The 18,368-nt window shown below is 47.3% G+C and overlaps 2 protein-coding genes across 2 annotated transcripts; both read left to right on the forward strand.

Annotated features, from left to right (window-relative positions):
• The first annotated feature begins 5,008 nt into the window (after nt 1-5,008).
• LOC115331819 lies at nt 5,009-10,603 on the forward strand. The gene is made up of 4 exons (XM_042287036.1): nt 5,009-5,036; nt 5,302-5,327; nt 5,680-5,797; nt 10,472-10,603. The coding sequence occupies exons 1-4, from the start codon at nt 5,009-5,011 to the stop codon at nt 10,552-10,554; spliced, it is 255 nt and encodes an 84-aa protein (XP_042142970.1). The 3' UTR covers nt 10,555-10,603.
• A 1,787-nt stretch (nt 10,604-12,390) lies between these two features.
• Nucleotides 12,391-16,392, forward strand: LOC8032034 (galactose-3-O-sulfotransferase 4-like). Its single transcript, XM_042287037.1, has 3 exons — nt 12,391-12,476; nt 13,293-13,584; nt 15,276-16,392. Exons 1-3 carry the CDS (start codon nt 12,391-12,393, stop codon nt 16,029-16,031), a joined length of 1,134 nt encoding a protein of 377 aa, XP_042142971.1. The 3' UTR covers nt 16,032-16,392.
• The last annotated feature ends 1,976 nt before the right edge of the window (nt 16,393-18,368 follow it).

The following is an 18,368-nucleotide window of genomic DNA, read 5'->3' on the forward strand; positions in this document are numbered from 1 at the left end:
AGAATACAGGGAAAATCAGTTTTAACTATGTATAGGGGTAAAAAGACAGAAAACGAAGAATGAATATGGGTGTGATAATTCACGGGGGAGCTCGTTGTCATTCGAGGCTAGAGCAGGAGAATTGAGGACTAGCACATATATGGCAAAGTATGGGGAAATGGACACGCGCTGTGCCGTATGCAGAGGGGAGGAGGAGACAAAAGCAAGTTTCAGTAGACCGTGTTTTCACCTCCGCTAGCCCTCCGCTACGAAGAAACCGCCACTGCGCCTGCGCGCCGATGGCCTTGGCTGTAGAGTTTCGGGTAGCGAAGAGGCTGAGCGGAGGGGGAAACACGGTCTACTGATACTCGTTAATAGAACATGCGGTGTTGAGGCAGAGGTCGGCATTTTAGGTCGCCCTCACTCTCACAGCCACACTCACCTAAGCCCCTCACTCACCCTCGCAGCTACACTCACCTTGAGCCCCTCACTCACCCTCAGTCACACTCACCTTCAGCCCTTCACTCACCCTCACTGAACCTCACCGCCCTCACGCCCCCGCTCACTCATGGCCCTCACGGCCCTCACCGCCCTCACGCCACTCACCGGCGTCACCGCCCTCACGCCACTCACCGCCCATTAAGAATACCAATGCACCTTTCTGAAACAGTTTATTTCCAAAAAACGATCGATTTCAAACCAGAACCAAGTCTTTCGGTGTCATCATTACCGGCACGAGGTATCACGTGAAAATTTTGCGTCCCTGATTGGATGCAGCCGCTTCAAACGTATTCGAATTGCTCCGAGTTGCTTGCTTATTTCGAGCCGGACCCGATCTCAGCAATTCGTGTCGATCAAGGGAAAGCTAGAGAACAACCCGTCATTAACAACAAAATTGCTGAGACAGATGCTCGATCTGAAGGGGGCCTCACGCACTCATGGCCCTCACACCACCTCATGCACTCGCCGCCCTCACGGCCCTCACGCCTCTCATGCCACTCACTGCTTTCACGCACTCATGGCCCTCACACCCCTCACGCACTCACCACCCTCACGCGCTCATGGCCCTCACGCCACTCACCGCCCTCATGACCCTCATACCCCTCACCGCCCTCACGGCCCTCACTCACCCTCACACTCATGAATTTTCCTGGTTCAGAAACTCACTCACCCTCACCTCACCTGTGAGGATGAGGGTGAGTGAGGGCCCTCATGAGTGAGGTTTGCAGAGGTATGTGTTGAGGTGCACAGGGCTTGATCCCGCTCTGCCGGAGAGGGCGACGGAGTTAGCCGGAGCGCTGGGGTTTCGCAGACGAGAATTGAAAAATGAATGATAAGTGCATTTTAATAACAAAGGAAAGAATGGAAGACTGGTGGAAACTATCCAGGGAGAATCGAATGACGTACAACTGACACAACTGAGGACGGGCGGGAGAGAGGAAACTTGGGACTACTTCCCACGTGGCTCTGGCCCAACGCCTCCCCCCTTCTCCCAGTCGGGGTAACGCCGACTAGATTTGACCAGAGGAAAGTTGGCGACTCCCTCACCGTGAGAAAGAGGCGGGGGGCGATGTTCTTAGTTTTTTTTTTTTTTTTGCCCGATCTCCCAAACGTCATCCTGGTGATATCCCACCCCGCCTGGTAATAGTCACAAAATTGCAGACGGTAAGCTATTTGGCGAAAGAAAGAAATCATCATGGCCTCCGAGAGCGCGCTTCGTGATCTCGGAGGCCATGGACATCATACTTTTAGTCCTTAATTTCTAGGCTAGGTGGCGCAAGCTACCGCCCGTTATGAAGGGTACAGCCGTTAGCATCCATCCAGTCGCATGGCGCTCGATCCCTGGCAGCATTCAGGCTCTCCACGGCGCTACATGGCTTACCACTTGGGAGGCCCTAACTAGTAATAATTAGGGTGTTAATGCCATAGTCAACCATAAAATAAGAACGGTAGGGAGCACCTTTCGAACGCCCGACCTTCAGCACGTGCTCCACGCCTTCTGGGGTGCACTGGCTGCGCGCGCGCGCGCTCGGGGTGCACGAGACGGAACACAAGCTCCTCCATATCGTTCTGGTTTGAACATAGAAACAAAACCAACAGTGCTTCCCAGTACAAGTCTTTTATCTATATACCCAAGTAACAAATGTAACAATCGACAATGCACGCTATACATCAGAATATAATGTTCTCTGTCGTGCGTACTAGCCGTGGTTTTATTTTCCCAAGGCAGAGTTGTCACATCAGCACGAGCTGCGGAAGCACACCGGAGGAGCGCTCTTCCCCTAAGTGTGCAGCCTCGCTGCGGCGAAGCCACACGCGCAGGATAGCGATGGCTTCTCTGCGGGTGTCACTTCTCCGGAACGTACCGGTGCGCGGCGCACTCAACGCCAAACCGACCATCACACAATGAGCGATATTGTTGCGAGTGTAGCAGGCAGAGCTAAGCAATTATCACAGCGCAGGAACAGAGTTACCCAGTCGACGATTCAGCAGCATAACAAATGGAATCTGGTACGTTATGTGAAGTGACACTAAAAAAGTCAAGAACAGAAGAGCTGGTAATGAACCACTGTTAATGGAACAATAACACACACACGCGCGCGCGCGCACACGCACACCCACTTGAAATTGGGTAAAACGTTAAAAACGCAAGCCATACACAAGCAAATGCAAGTTTTGTGGCTTTTTTTTTTGTGTGTGTGTGTGTGTGTGGGCAAGTTACAGTTTAGCCATGCATCACCTCGGCCTCTCGGAGAGGAGGGTATCGACTATCGAGTGGCCGTGGCGTCAGATACCAAGTCTACGATGAAAGCATGAAATGTAAAATGTACGCTTAATATATATATATATATATATATAAGGAACGTGATTAGAATTATTAAATGACACCACCATCGGGCATATTGAACAATTCACTTCTCATGGGCACTGCCACGGAATTTACCGATGCGAGAACGATTGTAACCGTTATCTCTTTCAAAGCAGACAAATCAATGGCGGCACAACAAACAAAGCACAACCGTGTGGCAGTATCGGCAAGTCCGACGAAAGGAAGCCCATCTGCAGCATCCTCATCAAACGAGCCACTTCCCCCTCATCGCCAAATGAAGCGACAGCAAGGCCGGCCCTATTCCACTGACGCCCCGTCGAACACACGCAGGCATGATATAAAAAAACACAGCATACAGTCACAGGGATCAACAAAAAGAAGTTGTGACAGGAATGTACAAATGGCCGGTGACAACTGTTACGTTACATCGAAAAACTAAATGACATATCGTCCGAATGCTGAACAATTATTATTATTTGCCCCTTACGATAGCTGGGCCCTAGCCACGGCTGGGCGTACGCAACAAATCTGAATTCCGATGGAGAACACGAAGAGTTAGACACCAAATGCCTCCGACGCTAAACTAAAATGTGTTTAAAAATATCAATAAGCGAAAAAAAAAAAAAGTGTTTCGTTCTTTTTGTATTTAAATACATTTAAAGCGGAAACCGCAGTTTTCGAAAGCTGGGTCCGATAAATACAACAATACGAATACAACTCAAAACTTCGACCAATCAACAGGCACGGTTAAATTTATTTGCGCAAGAAGAGATCGCACTAAAATGGGATCAACTATTGGCATGTAACATTAAAATTCACCCATCGTTAGCCAATGTAAAGTGCTATAAAAAGGATGTCGCAACCGGCTCAACTTTGAAGCATCGTGACCCCCGTACATGCATCGCACCGCGGGGGTCAATGACCCCCGAAAAGGGGTCCCAAAACGAAATGCGGCTTGGGAATCCGATCAAAGTGACTGGGACGAACGTTTCTCTAAAAACAAGGCCACAAATTAAGACTTGGTTCTTAATCTTATCAACCCAGAATTAGAATGTTTTAGAAAGAGCATCGCACAATGATAATACTACTTGATCGGGCGGAATGCGAGCACGTCGCGTAGACACCAACAAGCCACTACCCGGTGGAGCAAAACCAGCAACGCTCTCACGCGAGGAACAACTTGGAGCATAAAGCGACCACGTCGGCGAGTCACTATGTTTCCATTGTCCTCAAAGGACGCGAAGATCGCTTTTGTCCCCATAAGCATCGACAGAGACACAGCAGCCACGAAGATATGGCAACACTCACCCAACGACTTAAAACAAAGAGATCATAGGTGATCATACTGGGGCTCTGCTACACCACAAACAAGTTTGTTTCGTCGAGATCTTCGAGCCCTTTCGAATTCTCAGATGCAAGAAAACAAAACGAAACGAAGCAAGCGTCCCGTCGCGAAATTGAATATTGCAAATACGCGCCATCTGATCCAAAACAAATCCGGAACGCGAAATGCTCCTAGAATCAAACACCAGTTGCTGAGTACACTACCGCGTAATTCAACTTCCCAAGGAGGAAACAAACGAAGCCAGCATACGGAATTTCTCGCTCACAAAAAAATAGAGGGAAGCGGGGTGCGCTGGAATGTGATTAACCCTAGCATTCCGACGTCGACATCAAAGAAAGCGCTCAGCGGAATCACGCGCGCGCTCGCTCAAATATTTCGGAGTCAGTCCGCCACCAAAGCCGAGCGATAAAACTATCTGTCCGAACAACTCACCCGTGTTTGTCGCGTCCTAAACGGACCGGCGGAGATCAATGGTAATCCGTAATCCCTGGGCGGGCACTCCTCGGGCACAAGCGCGCACAAAAAACTTCCGTCAACAAACCCCCTTCGCCCCGCCGCCAGCGCACAAACGGGACCCATTCAGCGCGGACAAAGGGCGCTTTCCACATGCCGCCATTTCCTTTGTTCCCGCCTCGGCACCCACACTTGCCCGACTCTCGTAATCCTCGAGTGACTCTCGGTGGCCGCGCAGCGCTGGGTCACTGCTTGGCTCGCGGTTTTTGTTGCTTGGATATTCGAACCAGTGCGGTGTTTGTGGCGGCAAAAAGTTTGAGTAATCGAACGCACCTGGCGTGGTCTATTTTTTGAGATGCGTTCGTTTCGTTAAGCATTTCAATAGCAAAAGAGTAACCTTGATGGGCGAAAATACTAATGTGACGTCAGGTTTGCAATACATTTTGCGTTAGTGAGAGTTGGTTATTATCACGTGATCTTAGTTGAGTAGGTAAAACATTAGTATTAGTTAAAATGAAAAAAAAAAGACACAATCAATCGAGAAGTATTCAAAACAAAATATTTTGTAATTTTTAAAGTTTTGATTGTAGTAAAAATAAAACGTAAATTATAGCATGGAGTTCGAGGATAACTTGCATGGTGGCCGGCGTGGTGACGTTACATCTCGCGTACACCGAAAGCTTGTTTTGACGAGAACTCTTCGCAGTCTCCGATCTCCAGGTTAGTAAACGGCTTAATAACTTCAACAGGTTTGCCATTACATAGTAACGGTACTTTCTACAAAAGTAACGTGCGACTCTCCTTGGAAGCAACCGGCTAAAATTTTGCTGGCTAGGCGGTACACGTAGACATCTCGGCATGCCCTTTAATTCTGGCCTAAAGAAGAGCTTTCCACATGTTGGGAGACCCAGAATGCTTTATCAACTATTGGAGCGCGATCATTCGGGCCCCCTTGTGCAACCATACCATGCATTTTGGCTACTAACCTCGGCCTACAACTCGTAATTTGGAGACGCCGGTCGTGCTGGAACCGGACCGCTCCGTATCACGAAACCGTATCTCTTTTTTGCAGCACGATGATCACCGACGTCCAGCTAGCGGTCTTTGCAAACGCCCTCGGAGTGTCGCTCTTCCTGCTCGTGGTCCTGTACCACTACCTGTCGGTCAACAATCCAAAGAAAGGGGACTAGGTAAGTTTGTCGCGGCCCAGGACGAAGGCTTGGACATTGTAGTCGGAACTACAATCGATCTGTACTCTCAGGCCCAAGTTCGTATTGGGCAGGAGATCGAACTATAGGTGTTTTATGTAATTCCTCTTATTTACATCAGCATAACTGGTCCCTGCTTCGATCGAGTCCAGACCCTGTTCTCGTGCGAGTCCAGCTCTCAGTCTCGTGCCCCGTGCAAGCGGGAGCACATCATCTTCACACGCACCTGGTTCGCTCTGGCCACACCCATGGCCAGTCGCTACCACACATCCCCCTCCCCTTGGGAATGATCAGTCATCTAAGTATCGAGAAGGACGTCTAATGCAGCGTCCCGTCCTTGTGTGAGGATGTGATGCGTCCTCGCACCCCTCCTGTGGTACTTCTTGCCCATCACTATCGGCAGGAGCCGCAAAATTCGTGAAGGTCTGAGTGGTCTCATTGGTGTATGGTACGAGATGTGTACGATTTCTTCGCACGACGCTTTGGCCGGTGTCAACGAGATATGAGCGTGGCTCTGATGTTGGGCACTGCACCGTTCCCTTCCTTTGGAGATCGACAACCCATACGTCTGTTCCATCGACTATGTCGGGCAGATGGCGGACACCATGGTGTTTGTCGTAAGCCGACCGTTGCTTGAGCCGGTAGCTTGTTTCAAACTTCGCGAGCTGCTCTAGGTTTGGAGCTGTTGGCCTCAGCAGTCTGCTCGGGATGGGAAGCTTTGACCGCAGTCGGCGTCCCATAAGTAGCTCGGCTGGGCTGTACCCGTTTTTCAGGGGTGTTGTTCGATAAGACAGCAGGGTCTCATACGGGTCTCTTGTCTTATTCATGGAGCTCTTTATTATTTTCACTGCAGCTTCCGCAAGTCCATTGCTTTGTGGATAGTGAGGGCTCGAGGTTATATGTTGGAAGCCGTATTCTCTAGCAAAAGTGGCGAATTCTGAGGTTGGCACTCGTGAAAATTCGTGAAAATCCCACTTCTGACACCATGTTTTATGTAATTCCTCTTATTTACATCAGCATAACTGGTCCCTGCTTCGATCGAGTCCAGACCCTGTTCTCGTGCGAGTCCAGCTCTCAGTCTCGTGCCCCGTGCAAGCGGGAGCACATCATCTTCACACGCACCTGGTTCGCTCTGGCCACACCCATGGCCAGTCGCTACCACACAATAGGGGGCACTCTAACCCGTTTGCTGTCCTCACCCTCCGTGTTTACTCAACACGAGGCCTGTGCACATGCCCACAGGCCTTATGGGCATGTCCATGTCATCTTCAATATAGCGCGGGGCACAGTGTAATGTAAAAAATACTAACAATGAACGAAGTGCCGTTAAGTGCTGGATCCCTCCCGAAAGGTACGCGCGCAGCAGCAAGGTCCTTCATGATGGCCGCTGCAGATGTGACGTCGGAGCAAGCCATGTATGCATGTTTGCATGTACGGCTTTAGGGCGCCGCCATCTACGATAATCTGATTACGAACCATCCGATTACGATGCGTAATTGTATTATGACGCTCCCTAGTGCATTCCAACTCACCAAGATGGCGGCGCCCTGAGGCCGTATTTGCAAACGTGTGTACACCGACCTATGTTACTAGATTCGCTCAGTCAAGTAACTGCCCGTAGCTAGCTGGCAACGGACAGGCGGCACCAGTAGAGTGAGAGCCCACGGTTATACTCTGTCTCGTAACTTGGCAAAGGATGAACGATAAGCCCCACATTGCGTGCCGACGGCTTCGAGGTGTGCTACGCATACGAGTGCAGCTCACACATAGCGAAGCATGATGCAGCGAAAAGCCTGATACTTCTTTGCAGTAAAAGCCTATTTTGATGATACATAGTCTCATTCCAATTGGCCTGCCAGGGCTGTAGCTTCTGCCGTACTGGCATGTTACGCGATCACGGCTTCCTGGGATACCCAGTATTTCTTGCTTCAGACACTAGGCTAAGTGGAGCCACCAGAATAATAGCTTGCGTTTTAACAACGCAGCCCGCACTGCCAGGCATACCCAATGTTTCTTGATTCAGAAGCTAGATGGCGCTAAACCAAACAGCATTGCAGGTTGCCTATAGACGCAGCTTTCACGAGCAGTGCCCCCCACGGCCCGCCTCTCGTCGTTTGACACACCACCGTTTTGGGGATGGCTGCTATGCTAACTGCAGTGTATTCCGTGGAATACATGCGTTTCGAAGCACAGCGTCTAGATGGCGTTTCACCATACTCTGGAACACACAGTTTTGAAACGAAAATCTAGACGGCATTTCAAACGACAAGACTAAGCTGTTGAAGTGTAAGCTGTTGAACTTTCAGCAGCTTACACTGAAGAGGGTGAGGGGGGGTACTTCCCTCTGCGGGAGTTCCACAACTGAGCTAATCTATTACCGACGCCAACACGCGGCTCAGACGTCACTCCGCTGCGTCACCTGGTTTCTGTGTGCATGCAGTGCCCACACCTGCTGCAAGCGAATACTGACCTGTTTGTAAATGGCGTGTGGGTCTATAAGATCCATTTCACAACCAGATGGTCAGTGGTCATTCGAGCGAACAGACTGCACTTGCCCGTCAGTAACAACTCTGTGTACTGATCTTGCTCTGCACTGCTACAAGTGATTTGATCGGTATCGGTATTTCCCGCAGGAAACTAGGCAGTGTGCAGTGAACACTTTGGGAAATTACAGAGCATTGCTGATTACACCCAGTAGGCTGCTATATCTGGCTTACTCAGACAAGAATACTATGGGGTATATTTAGAGCGAGGCAAAACTATGACTGATCACACAGCAACCTGGGGCCCTATGTTACACAGCGGGACCGGGACAACGCCGTCTGCGGCGATTGGTCAGCGCCGCGTCGGAGACCAATAGCAGCAGAGGACATTTTCCCTGTCCCGCTTGATTCCACCGTGTAGCATTGGCCCCCGGAACAACAACATTCACCGAGAATTATTCGTGGGATGTCGCATGTGATCTGGCAGCGAACTGGAACAGTAGTTCAAACTCATTCTAGCAATTCTTTTTTTTTTATATATATACATGCAGTGAAACAGATTTCACACTCACTTAGTTTGATGTAGATGATGGAAATATACAGGGCTTAAAGTCTGCCTCCAGTCTGGGGGGGTCTCTCCTAGCTCGAACAGAGGCCCTCGGAAAGAGCGCGGGGGGGGGGGGGGGGGGGAAGGGGGCTCAATTCGTGCGCTTTTTCGGTGAAGTTAAACCGACACTTATACAGCTTCTCTCTACAGCTATGTATCCTTTCAATTTATCCAGAACTTTTCATCTCTGTTCCCCAAGCACAGGACTAAGACAGAGGGAACATAGGTAAAACGGGGGGTCTCAGACCCCCCGCCAAAATTGGAGGGGGGTCCCGGACCGCCTGAGACCCCCCAGACTTTAAGCACTGTCACTTGCAGTCAGGTAGGCCAAAAGCGGAGTGCATCTGTATAGCAGAATTGATTTAATGCTGCTTTGTTGAGCATGCTTCCACGCACTCAATGCCTTAGAAACTATTATGACAGCTTGCCAGCTGACCTTCCTTCTGAATTCTGCAAATGCCCTACTGCTAGCAAAGAAGCACTAGTGACCTGCTTGCTTTGTAGAAACCGTCTCTCGCTGATTTCTCTCTGAGGAGGCAACACTTCCTAGCTCGGACAAATTTCATTCGCGCCGTGGTTGCACCGGCCAGGGACATAAAGAGGTGGCTGATGCTCGTTGCTAAATGTTTCCAAATACCGGCTGTGACTACGAGTCAATGCCCAGGCAATTGGATCATTCGCATCGAGAGTTATTCCGACAGTTATGGTGGGAAAAGTTGGGAGTAAGCAAGGATTTTTTTAGCGTGCTCTGGCATGCTTGACAAGCTTCATTATTGGTGGAGGTACTGTGCTATGTTTCTTAGGGATACTGACTCCAAAAACAACACTAATATGCGAGTGGCCTTGCACAGACTGTCGGGTAAAAAGCCGACGAGTTCACCACAGTGCCAGATGTGGAAACTGGGCTCATGGAATAATTATACAAGTATCTCGTTTTTCAATTAATTGCTCGTCATATGTGAACGAAACTTTACACACTCCTTTTTTCACATTGTGCATAATGATCCAGCCTGCACTTCACTCCCAATAAAAGTTACCCTCAAACTGCCGTTTTTGGCCGGTAGTGCAGATCTCGCCAATGCTTTTAAGGAACTGGAAGTCTGCTTTTGACACTAATCGTACCAAATCATGTTTCGCAGTCCCGCAGGAGAAAAAAAGGAACGCAAAGTCAAAATCACGTTTGTTTTGGTTGCAAATTCCGTTTTTGAGACGCAGCTGGGTATTTCAGTTGCTCCAGGTTTATTTTCTAACCTGTTCGACAGCGCAAGTCCATATTTATCTCACTGCTGTTGGAGTTTTTCAATAAATATTTCTACTAATTCTAGGCAGTGTGCTCTAAATAAAAAAGATCCAACAATAAAAATGGCAAACGAAATAGAAAAGCCTTGTTTCAAAAAAGCAAAAGCTATCAACTGTATTACAACAATTACAAGGTCTACGCTTTTTTGTGACAAACTTTTTTTAAAATTGAGTGGCTTAATATACATTTGGCGATATTTATGTCAGTATATATTGAACACCTAGTAAATATTTGCACTGACATTGAAGAAGAGTTTTCCTTTCCAGGCACTGAAGCATGGGGCTTCTTGGGCAAAAGGCACTTTGGACTTGGAACGGGCAGAAAATGCTTGAAATCATCTTGTATTTGAAACCCTCCAGCATGGACCGGTCTTGTTGTAAATAAACTCTACCGCCACATTGGTGACTGGCTTCATGCTGTCCACGCTACGCATTGGACTTGATGAATCTTGCTTGTATTCAATACGGCAGTTTTGATATGGCAGGCGGTACTGGTTTAGTGACAAACTAAATGTGCTGGTGTATGTGATGCCAGTGTTTGCGGAGCTGAGAGAACTGTGATTAGTTTAGCTCCAAACACAGCGAAAGCAATATACCTTTGTATTGGGCGAGGTAGTTCGAAGCTATAGTTCTGGGAGTTTGCCCCTGCCAGGTTTGATATGTGTGTGTTTTTATGTCATCACTACGCCTCGTAGCGGCGAAAAAATAATGTCATGCTTTGTTAATTTACTGTTTGCATTAAAGCGCAAAACATATGTACGACGAAACCGTCCGATCTGACGGGCAAACTGCCGGAATGGCCTTCGGGGGCGAGGGTTTTCATAGCACCGGAGTGCGTTGAAACCCTCACCTCCAACCGTCGGATTGGGATGTTTCGTCGTACGTGTGTTTCGCGCTTAACACCTTACAGAAAATATATTTTCGGTTGCAGATACAAAAAGGTTGTATGCTTTTGGTGGGAGCAGAACATGGGACTAATATGAATAGCACACAAGCAAAAAAACCACGCAGAACCCAGCAGGAAACGACAGGTGGAATAAGCAATTTTTGTTTTTATTATAGCAAAAACAGGAAAATTTGTGTACAATAGCTGGTGGGTGTTTTGAGTTTGGCTACCCAAGGTTGAAATAGAAAGGGGTACGGTACATACATAAAATGCCAGCACTTAACTCTGTACTTGGAACACCCTTGAACATCTTGCGACTCGTCGGTGTTGACGCCAAGGTGCATTATCGGCCCCTTTAAAAAATGGTGCCATCCCTAAAACATTGTTGCTCCACAGTGGCCGGGTTCCGAATTTTTGTCAAGTAAATCCAACTTGCTCCCAATATATGCAGATAGAGTGATGTGAGTGCGTGAGACACTCTGGAGCAAGAGTGAGCATATTATGGAACGCTGCCAATATTACAAGCCACCCATGCCCGTTTCGATCTGGATGAGCATCGTAATTGATGCGCAGTTGTGCTACTGCTTGGGGCAAATTAAAGACCCCATGCTAGCGGTTGTACTGCACTGGCTAACTTTCTCATCTACAGCCGAAACGCCATACGCCCATTGAGGCTAACTTCCGGCTGTATAAACATGCACATATCTTTTTATATGGCAGGAAAGCCAAGGCTGGGAAATCTACAAGTATGGGCCTATCAGTATCACCTCCACAGGATAATCATGCACCACCCCCTGTGCAGTATTTTCACATCTATTCATAGGACGACATAATTTTGAAAGGGCACTGTAAGGCCCCTTTAAAGCGTAGCGCTTTTCCTTGAAGCTCTAAAAGAACTGCAATACAGTGGAACAAGGAACACCAGAAAAAACACTTCTATAACCCCACCAAATGTCCCGAAAGGAAACGGTATATAAATTATGGACTTGTCCGCTCATTCGTGTCTTGTGCATACCACTGTGCAGTATTTTCCACTCGCCCAGATGTGCATACATTTTAAAAGCACTCTTGTATTGTGCATGCAATTGGTCAATTTTTTCTTTTTCTTGTAAGCGTGACAACTAGATAGGTTAAAGTTGTCTCTTGTTGCATTCAATAATTTGTACATTTGTTCAATTACCTATAGTTTTTCACACAAATATAGAAAAAATGTTTAATGTGTCGGAAACCAGAAGAGAATGTACATACATGCATTTTTGTTTTGAACGAGTATGCCCTGGTGTCATTCCTTGTCGCAAAGATGAAGAAGATGAAGCTGTGGCCACTGTTCTTCACAACCTCTTTTGCAAGCTTGCTGGCAATGGTATTTTTCCATCATCATTTAAAGTAAGTCCTCTTGAACAGCTAACAACCAAGACAGATCAATTTTCTTTGCAGACTCTGTCTACATGTGCACCTCATCATCATCTCTGAAAATCTCCAAATGGAGTCTCCAAAGTGAAATAACGCTAGTTGCTTTTAGATGGGGCAAATAATGGTAGTATGGCTAAAGGTTTCTAGAGTGCTTGCATCTGTGAGGACAATTGGGCAGTGACCATTTAAGAGGTGAAAATATTCAAAATGAACTCTACAATCAGTTATGGGATGATTGATACAGATGGTACCGAGTATGTGGTTCAAAAAGGCTGCAAAAAGAGTGCAGCCTGCATCTAATTTCGTAGTCAACATTTCACTCAATAAAGCAACTTGTGCAGTGACAAGTGCTTGCACAAGCGATTCTCAATGACAAGGATGCTGATGAACCATCAGATTGTATGGATGAGTTGTCTGTCGTCAAATTACCCGATAAAACATTGTAGAGACAAAGCTTCATTTGGCACCCCTGCTCCTGCGATGTGGTTGCAATGCTGCTGCATGACTGCTCTTGAGGTCAACAAACGCCATTGTTGCTACCCAAACCTAAAGGACCACAGAGACTCGAGCACAAAATACACGCGAACAGGTCGCCTCCTTTTTGAACCACACCATATTTTACCAGTAGTTTTGCACACTTTCCGCTGGCCGGATTTTTCTTTCTTTGAGGGAGTCAAGACTGACGCTCCCGAGAACCGAACCAGTAATAGTCTATTGGCATAAAGGTTTTTGTCCGCTGTGTCGGGGCAGAAAGGGGAGAAGAGCAGATGAAGCTCAAGTTGATTAATCCCGCTGCGTGCCCAGTGATCTCCACCTGACTGGCTATGAACGCTGCACCCCCAAGAAGAACATAGTGTTCCTCAAGCTGCACAAATGTGCCGGCTCTTCTGTCTTCAACCTACTGATGCGACAGGCGGAGGAGCGCAACCTCCTGTTGGCACTTCCCACCGCAAACAGCCACCTCCTGGGCTATCCTCGACTGTTCAACCCCAGGATTGACCTGCTCGATTACCGGCACTGCGGGGGCAAGCCCAACCTCCTGACCTACCACATGCGGTTCAACGAAACAGCCGTGCGGGAGGTACTCGTCAGCAAGCTGACCTTTGGTGTCAACCTTGTAGCACAGTAGTGGCAATCGGTTCGCCAAACGACACTTCATTGGCAGATCTTTTCCTCGACGTTTCGTCGAAAGCCCCTTGCATTTATTTCATTGACAGAGCCTGCAATATTCTGTCGAAGGTATCTTTTTACGCACGTCACGTCGGTTGCTGGCATTCGGACAATAGCCTAGCTTGCCAAACCCTTGGCGGCTCCGACAAGGCTTGGTGCAAGCTCGAGCCTAATCATGTGCTTCCAAAGAGACCGTGCTACGCACTCTTTGGAAGCCTAGGATTACGGCTCGCAAATTTGTCTCCGCTCTATCGAAGCCTCCTGGGTGGCCTAGCTATAGTTCTGGTATACTCTCAGTGAACAAAACAGAGCCAGTAATCCAATAAACTTCGTAAAAGAAAAAATTAATGTTTTCGACGAAACATCACAGGAGCAAGCATCTACAAAATGCGTTTCCACAAAATGTTGCAGTGTCAATGAAACGGGTATTCAAAATGTGTGTTGTTGAAAAGTTGTCCACAAAATGCAGGTTTCAATTTGACGAAACGATATGAACTCACAAGGCAGGGGTCCACATAATTATACTTTTTCTAAATCTCAAGGAAAGCCCATCTCCCCTGTATGGCAGCCGAAGATCCCCTCCCGAGGCGAGATTTTGGTCAAGATGAGCGCGTTCTTGGCCTCCAATTGGACGTATTGCCATAGCTTGTGCATAATCAACCAGCAAGATTTTTTTTACCAGTTTGAGAGTCCAAAATCAAGCAAAAGTTAGGCAAGACCGTTGCACCAACTCCCAAAGAGCAAAAAAGGTGTTGCCACCTCCGATTTACTTGTCCCTAATAATACTCCATCTACCGATCAATGTCGTCTTGTGTATGGCAGCAGACCTACCTGAGGTTTGCAAAACTGCAGGTTGTTAATGGCTTCCAACGTGAAATAGACAATCAAAATTTTTACCTGCGTCTAATCCCACATTGCTACAATGCTCGGTTTGTAGCGGACGATAAATCTTTTTTCAGTCTCTTAGTGGACAACGTACGCTGTTTTTTTTGTTTTATTTCCGTCTGCGAATGGCACTTCGTAGCAGATGAACTGCACTCTTTGCTGGCTTTGGCGGACAGACCGTCTACAAATACCATCTTCGCTCGCTCTGCAAGAGGCAAATTAGATCTCGCTCTTGCTGCGACCAAAATCCGACTCCTGTTCTCGGTATTGATGCAGAACACCATGATAGCCAGCACATACTAAGGAATGTTTTCCACACAATTCTGCATCAATGAATGGCTCGGGTCTTCTAGAACGAAGCTTAAACCCGGTGAACGCTTTGCTTAGGTGCAGGGCTGCCCAAAGAAATTTGGGAGCTCAAAGAACTCCAGTGGGTGATTTGGGAAAACTCTCGCATTCCTAGAAACCTAATTTGAGAACCCATGCTGTAAAGCATCCACCCATGGTATGGGGCACAAGTCAGAAAATATGGTTCCTTCAATTCTCTCCAGAACACACGTTAGGACACAAACTGCTCTGGCCAAATTGACCCCACCTCCTAAGGAGGAAGCACTCAATACCATTTCAAAGCAGACAGACTTCCTATGCCTACGCAACAAGCACGGTTCTTTCAACCTGTCGAGTCTAACCGTGTCTCCGTGCCTCTCACCCACACAGGTCATGCCCGAAGACAGCGTCTACGTGACCATCATGCGCGACCCCACCGACCTCTTTGCGTCCATGTTCTACTACTTCAAGCTCGACGCAGTCTACGACGTCAACCTTTCCCAGTTCCTCCGCGAGCCTTTCTTCCTCGAGATCATCCGCAAGTCCCGACTCCACAACTCGATGGGATTCAACCAGATGACCTTCGACCTGGGCTTTGAAGCAGACGATGAACGAACTGAGCTCGCAATTCCCACACTAATCCAAGCCGTCGAACGCCGCTTCCACCTCGTCATGATTGCTGAACGCTTTGTCGAGTCCCTCGTGCTCCTCGGCAGACTCCTGTGCTGGGATGTCGACGCGCTCGTGACGCTTCGTCACAACGTCAGGAGCGAAGGGCGTCGCCACGAACTCGACGACGACGCCGTCGCCACGCTGCGACGCAGCAACAGAGTCGACGAGGCGCTGTACCGCCACTTTTACCGCAAGTTTGACGAAATTGTGGAGGAGTTTGGGCGGGACAAGATGCAAAATGAGGCAGCCATCTTGGAGGGCCGCATCCACTCTTGGCACTGGAAGTGCGTCGACGGGTACCGGGTGCGACGGCCCTCCGACGTGTATGAGTACGTCGGGAGGACGCGCAACCTTTCGGCGCACGAGGGCGAGACGTGCCGAAGGTTACTGCTGCTCGAACAGGTGTTCGCCGCGGAGGCTAGAAAAAGGATGCTGAGGCTGTGTCCACAAGATGTCACCTTGATGGTGGGATGATATTGAATATTGGTGGTATAACTAGAATGCACGGCAATGCTGTATCTACAAACAGACTGCTGATTTCTCGAGTTATAACTGGTAGAGCCGAAAGCTATCCAGCATCTATCATTCTTGTCAGCAATAAAATGGACCAATACGGATTGAATAGTGCCAAAGGAACATGTCTACAAAGATTGGGCGTTTCTGGAAAAAAAAAAGTTTACCGGTTTTGGTCCGCATAAACAAACAGAAAGCTGGAACTTCGTCAGAATGTGACACTAGAGCTTGTGATGGAACGCAAAAGTTTGAGAACGTTGCCTGGATGAGAAGGTAATTGAGAAAGAATTTCTTTATCAGCTGACATCCACCTAAGCCTAATATCGCCACAAGAAATCACATTGAGGGTGCCTGTAGCGTCTATTTCATTGAAAAAAAAACAAAAAAACTTGTCAGTGCAAAAGAAAGCAGAGTCTTTGTTGCCGAGAAGTGTTTTTCGCCGATGTAAATGCCGCAAGCACCCACAATCTGAGTTCTTGTTTTGACAATATTATTAGGCTTAGGTGGACATCGGCCAATAGAGAAACTTAGTACTAATACCCATGCCACACGGGCAACTCGAATGCCATTTACAACAAATGACATTTGAGCGGACGGCCAATCGGCACGCGACACTCCGGGCGTGTTGCATTCCACGCGCGACAGATTGCGAGCCGATTTGCCGATCTCACAAATGTCATTCGTCGTAAATGGCAGTCAAGTTGCCCGTGTGGCACAAGTATTAGTCTTTCTCGATTATCTTTGATCCAAGTCATGTCAAAACTTGAGATTCTATCCCAACTGCTACTGTAACATTCTCACAAATTTTGAGCTTTCTGCGACGCAAGGCTTATTTACGAGTGCCAAAAAAACATGGTTTTCTTTTCTCGCAGGACATCTGATATATCTAGCTGTGCGATGTGAAATAAAGTCGACATCATATGCACTCTCGAAGCACATTTGGGCTAATTTTCAGCTTGTGCTGCACCCAGCAACCTAACAATGTGAACAAAGACTTGACATGGGGGAAACACTGAAGTAATGGTAGTATTCTATAATAACTAAGTTGCATATAATCGGCTTTTCATGAACTGATAGAACCGTGCCACCGAAAGGAAGTAACACTTCTGGCAAAACGTTTCTGTAAACAACAATATTCTTTATTAAAAACAATAAAAGTTAATACATCAGAATGCAATAGTACTCGATTCTTTCCGCTTTCCGATGGAAGAAATGTAAGATTTTAAAAGAAACTGTACAGATCACAAAAAAAAAAAAAAGCAATATTGGCTAGTTAAAATACGATGGATGAGCGTCGCAACCTTGTGTCAGGTTCACCGTTAATAGGCAATTTAATAAGCTGCTGCAATTAATACAGCAAGTTCAGGCAAAGCTAATGTGGCTTGCTGCATGTCAATCTCCGAAAATGAAAGATGCACAGTGGACAAAATGTTATGCATAAATGTCTTAAGCAAGTCCCGTCGACGAACGTCGTCATCTTGCAGAGAAGCAAGAAATCATATTGAGTTAGTGCAACTGTGACTGTCAAGAACAGTTTATGTGTGGCCTGAAGTTAGGTTGGTTATATGGAGTTGTGACGAAGACTATAATAAATGTTAAACAAAGAAAACGGACAAGGTTAGCAAAAAAGAACCTAGAAACCAATGTACTAAGCACACTTCGAAACCAAACACTTCATCCTCTTGCAAAAGCAACGAATTGAGCAACGCAATCTCTATCATATTTCTCTTGACCATCACAACGTGGTTAAGTATCCTTCCCAGAAAGAGAGAGAATGCGCAGAAGTTTCCACGAAAATACAAGTAACACATCAGAAATTGTCTCCATTTACAGGACAACAAGTCAGGGTGGCGCGCTGTCACCAAGTGCTAAAACAAGAAAAAAAAAAGTAAAACAATGACTAGCATCTTATAAATAATACAAGAAACAAAACTATGATACGGAAACCACAAAGTTTCAGTGTTCCCATACACCTGGTGCACCGAACGCTTTACATTTGTGACAAAGGCTACATTGATCCAAGATTCGTAAATGCATGACAGAACGTATGTGACCAAAAAAACCCACACTTCATACACATGGCAGCCGGACTGACACTTCATAAAAGTTGTGACGCAAGTTTGTGACAAAAGATCCCCACCCAACATGTCCCCCAACAAAAGTTGCTCGATAGATGTGACAAAAAGCGCCGACCGTCAAAAATGGGCATGAAAGTTCATTCCTCGAACAACGCATGCAGTCAAAGCTGTGACTCAAACTCATTCTTTGTGACCCTTGTGACAAGGGCTACCAACTTTC

This window comes from Ixodes scapularis, unplaced genomic scaffold (genome assembly GCF_016920785.2).
Source record: "Ixodes scapularis isolate PalLabHiFi unplaced genomic scaffold, ASM1692078v2 PGA_scaffold8__174_contigs__length_109621045, whole genome shotgun sequence".
In the NCBI taxonomy this organism is placed as follows: Eukaryota; Metazoa; Arthropoda; class Arachnida; order Ixodida; family Ixodidae; genus Ixodes; species Ixodes scapularis.

Bases quoted from the DNA above. Each gene is read 5' to 3' on its own strand.
- LOC8032034 (XM_042287037.1), top strand. From the start codon at position 12,391: ATGAAGAAGATGAAGCTGTGGCCACTGTTCTTCACAACCTCTTTTGCA. The intron at 12,477-13,292 runs GTAAGTCCTCTT...AGTTGATTAATC, and splicing joins TTTTTCCATCATCATTTAAA to CCGCTGCGTGCCCAGTGATC. The intron at 13,585-15,275 runs GTACTCGTCAGC...TCACCCACACAG, and splicing joins ACGAAACAGCCGTGCGGGAG to GTCATGCCCGAAGACAGCGT.
- LOC115331819 (XM_042287036.1), top strand. From the start codon at position 5,009: ATGGGCGAAAATACTAATGTGACGTCAG. The intron at 5,037-5,301 runs GTTTGCAATACA...TGTTTTGACGAG, and splicing joins AAATACTAATGTGACGTCAG to AACTCTTCGCAGTCTCCGAT. The intron at 5,798-10,471 runs GTAAGTTTGTCG...TTTCCTTTCCAG, and splicing joins ATCCAAAGAAAGGGGACTAG to GCACTGAAGCATGGGGCTTC.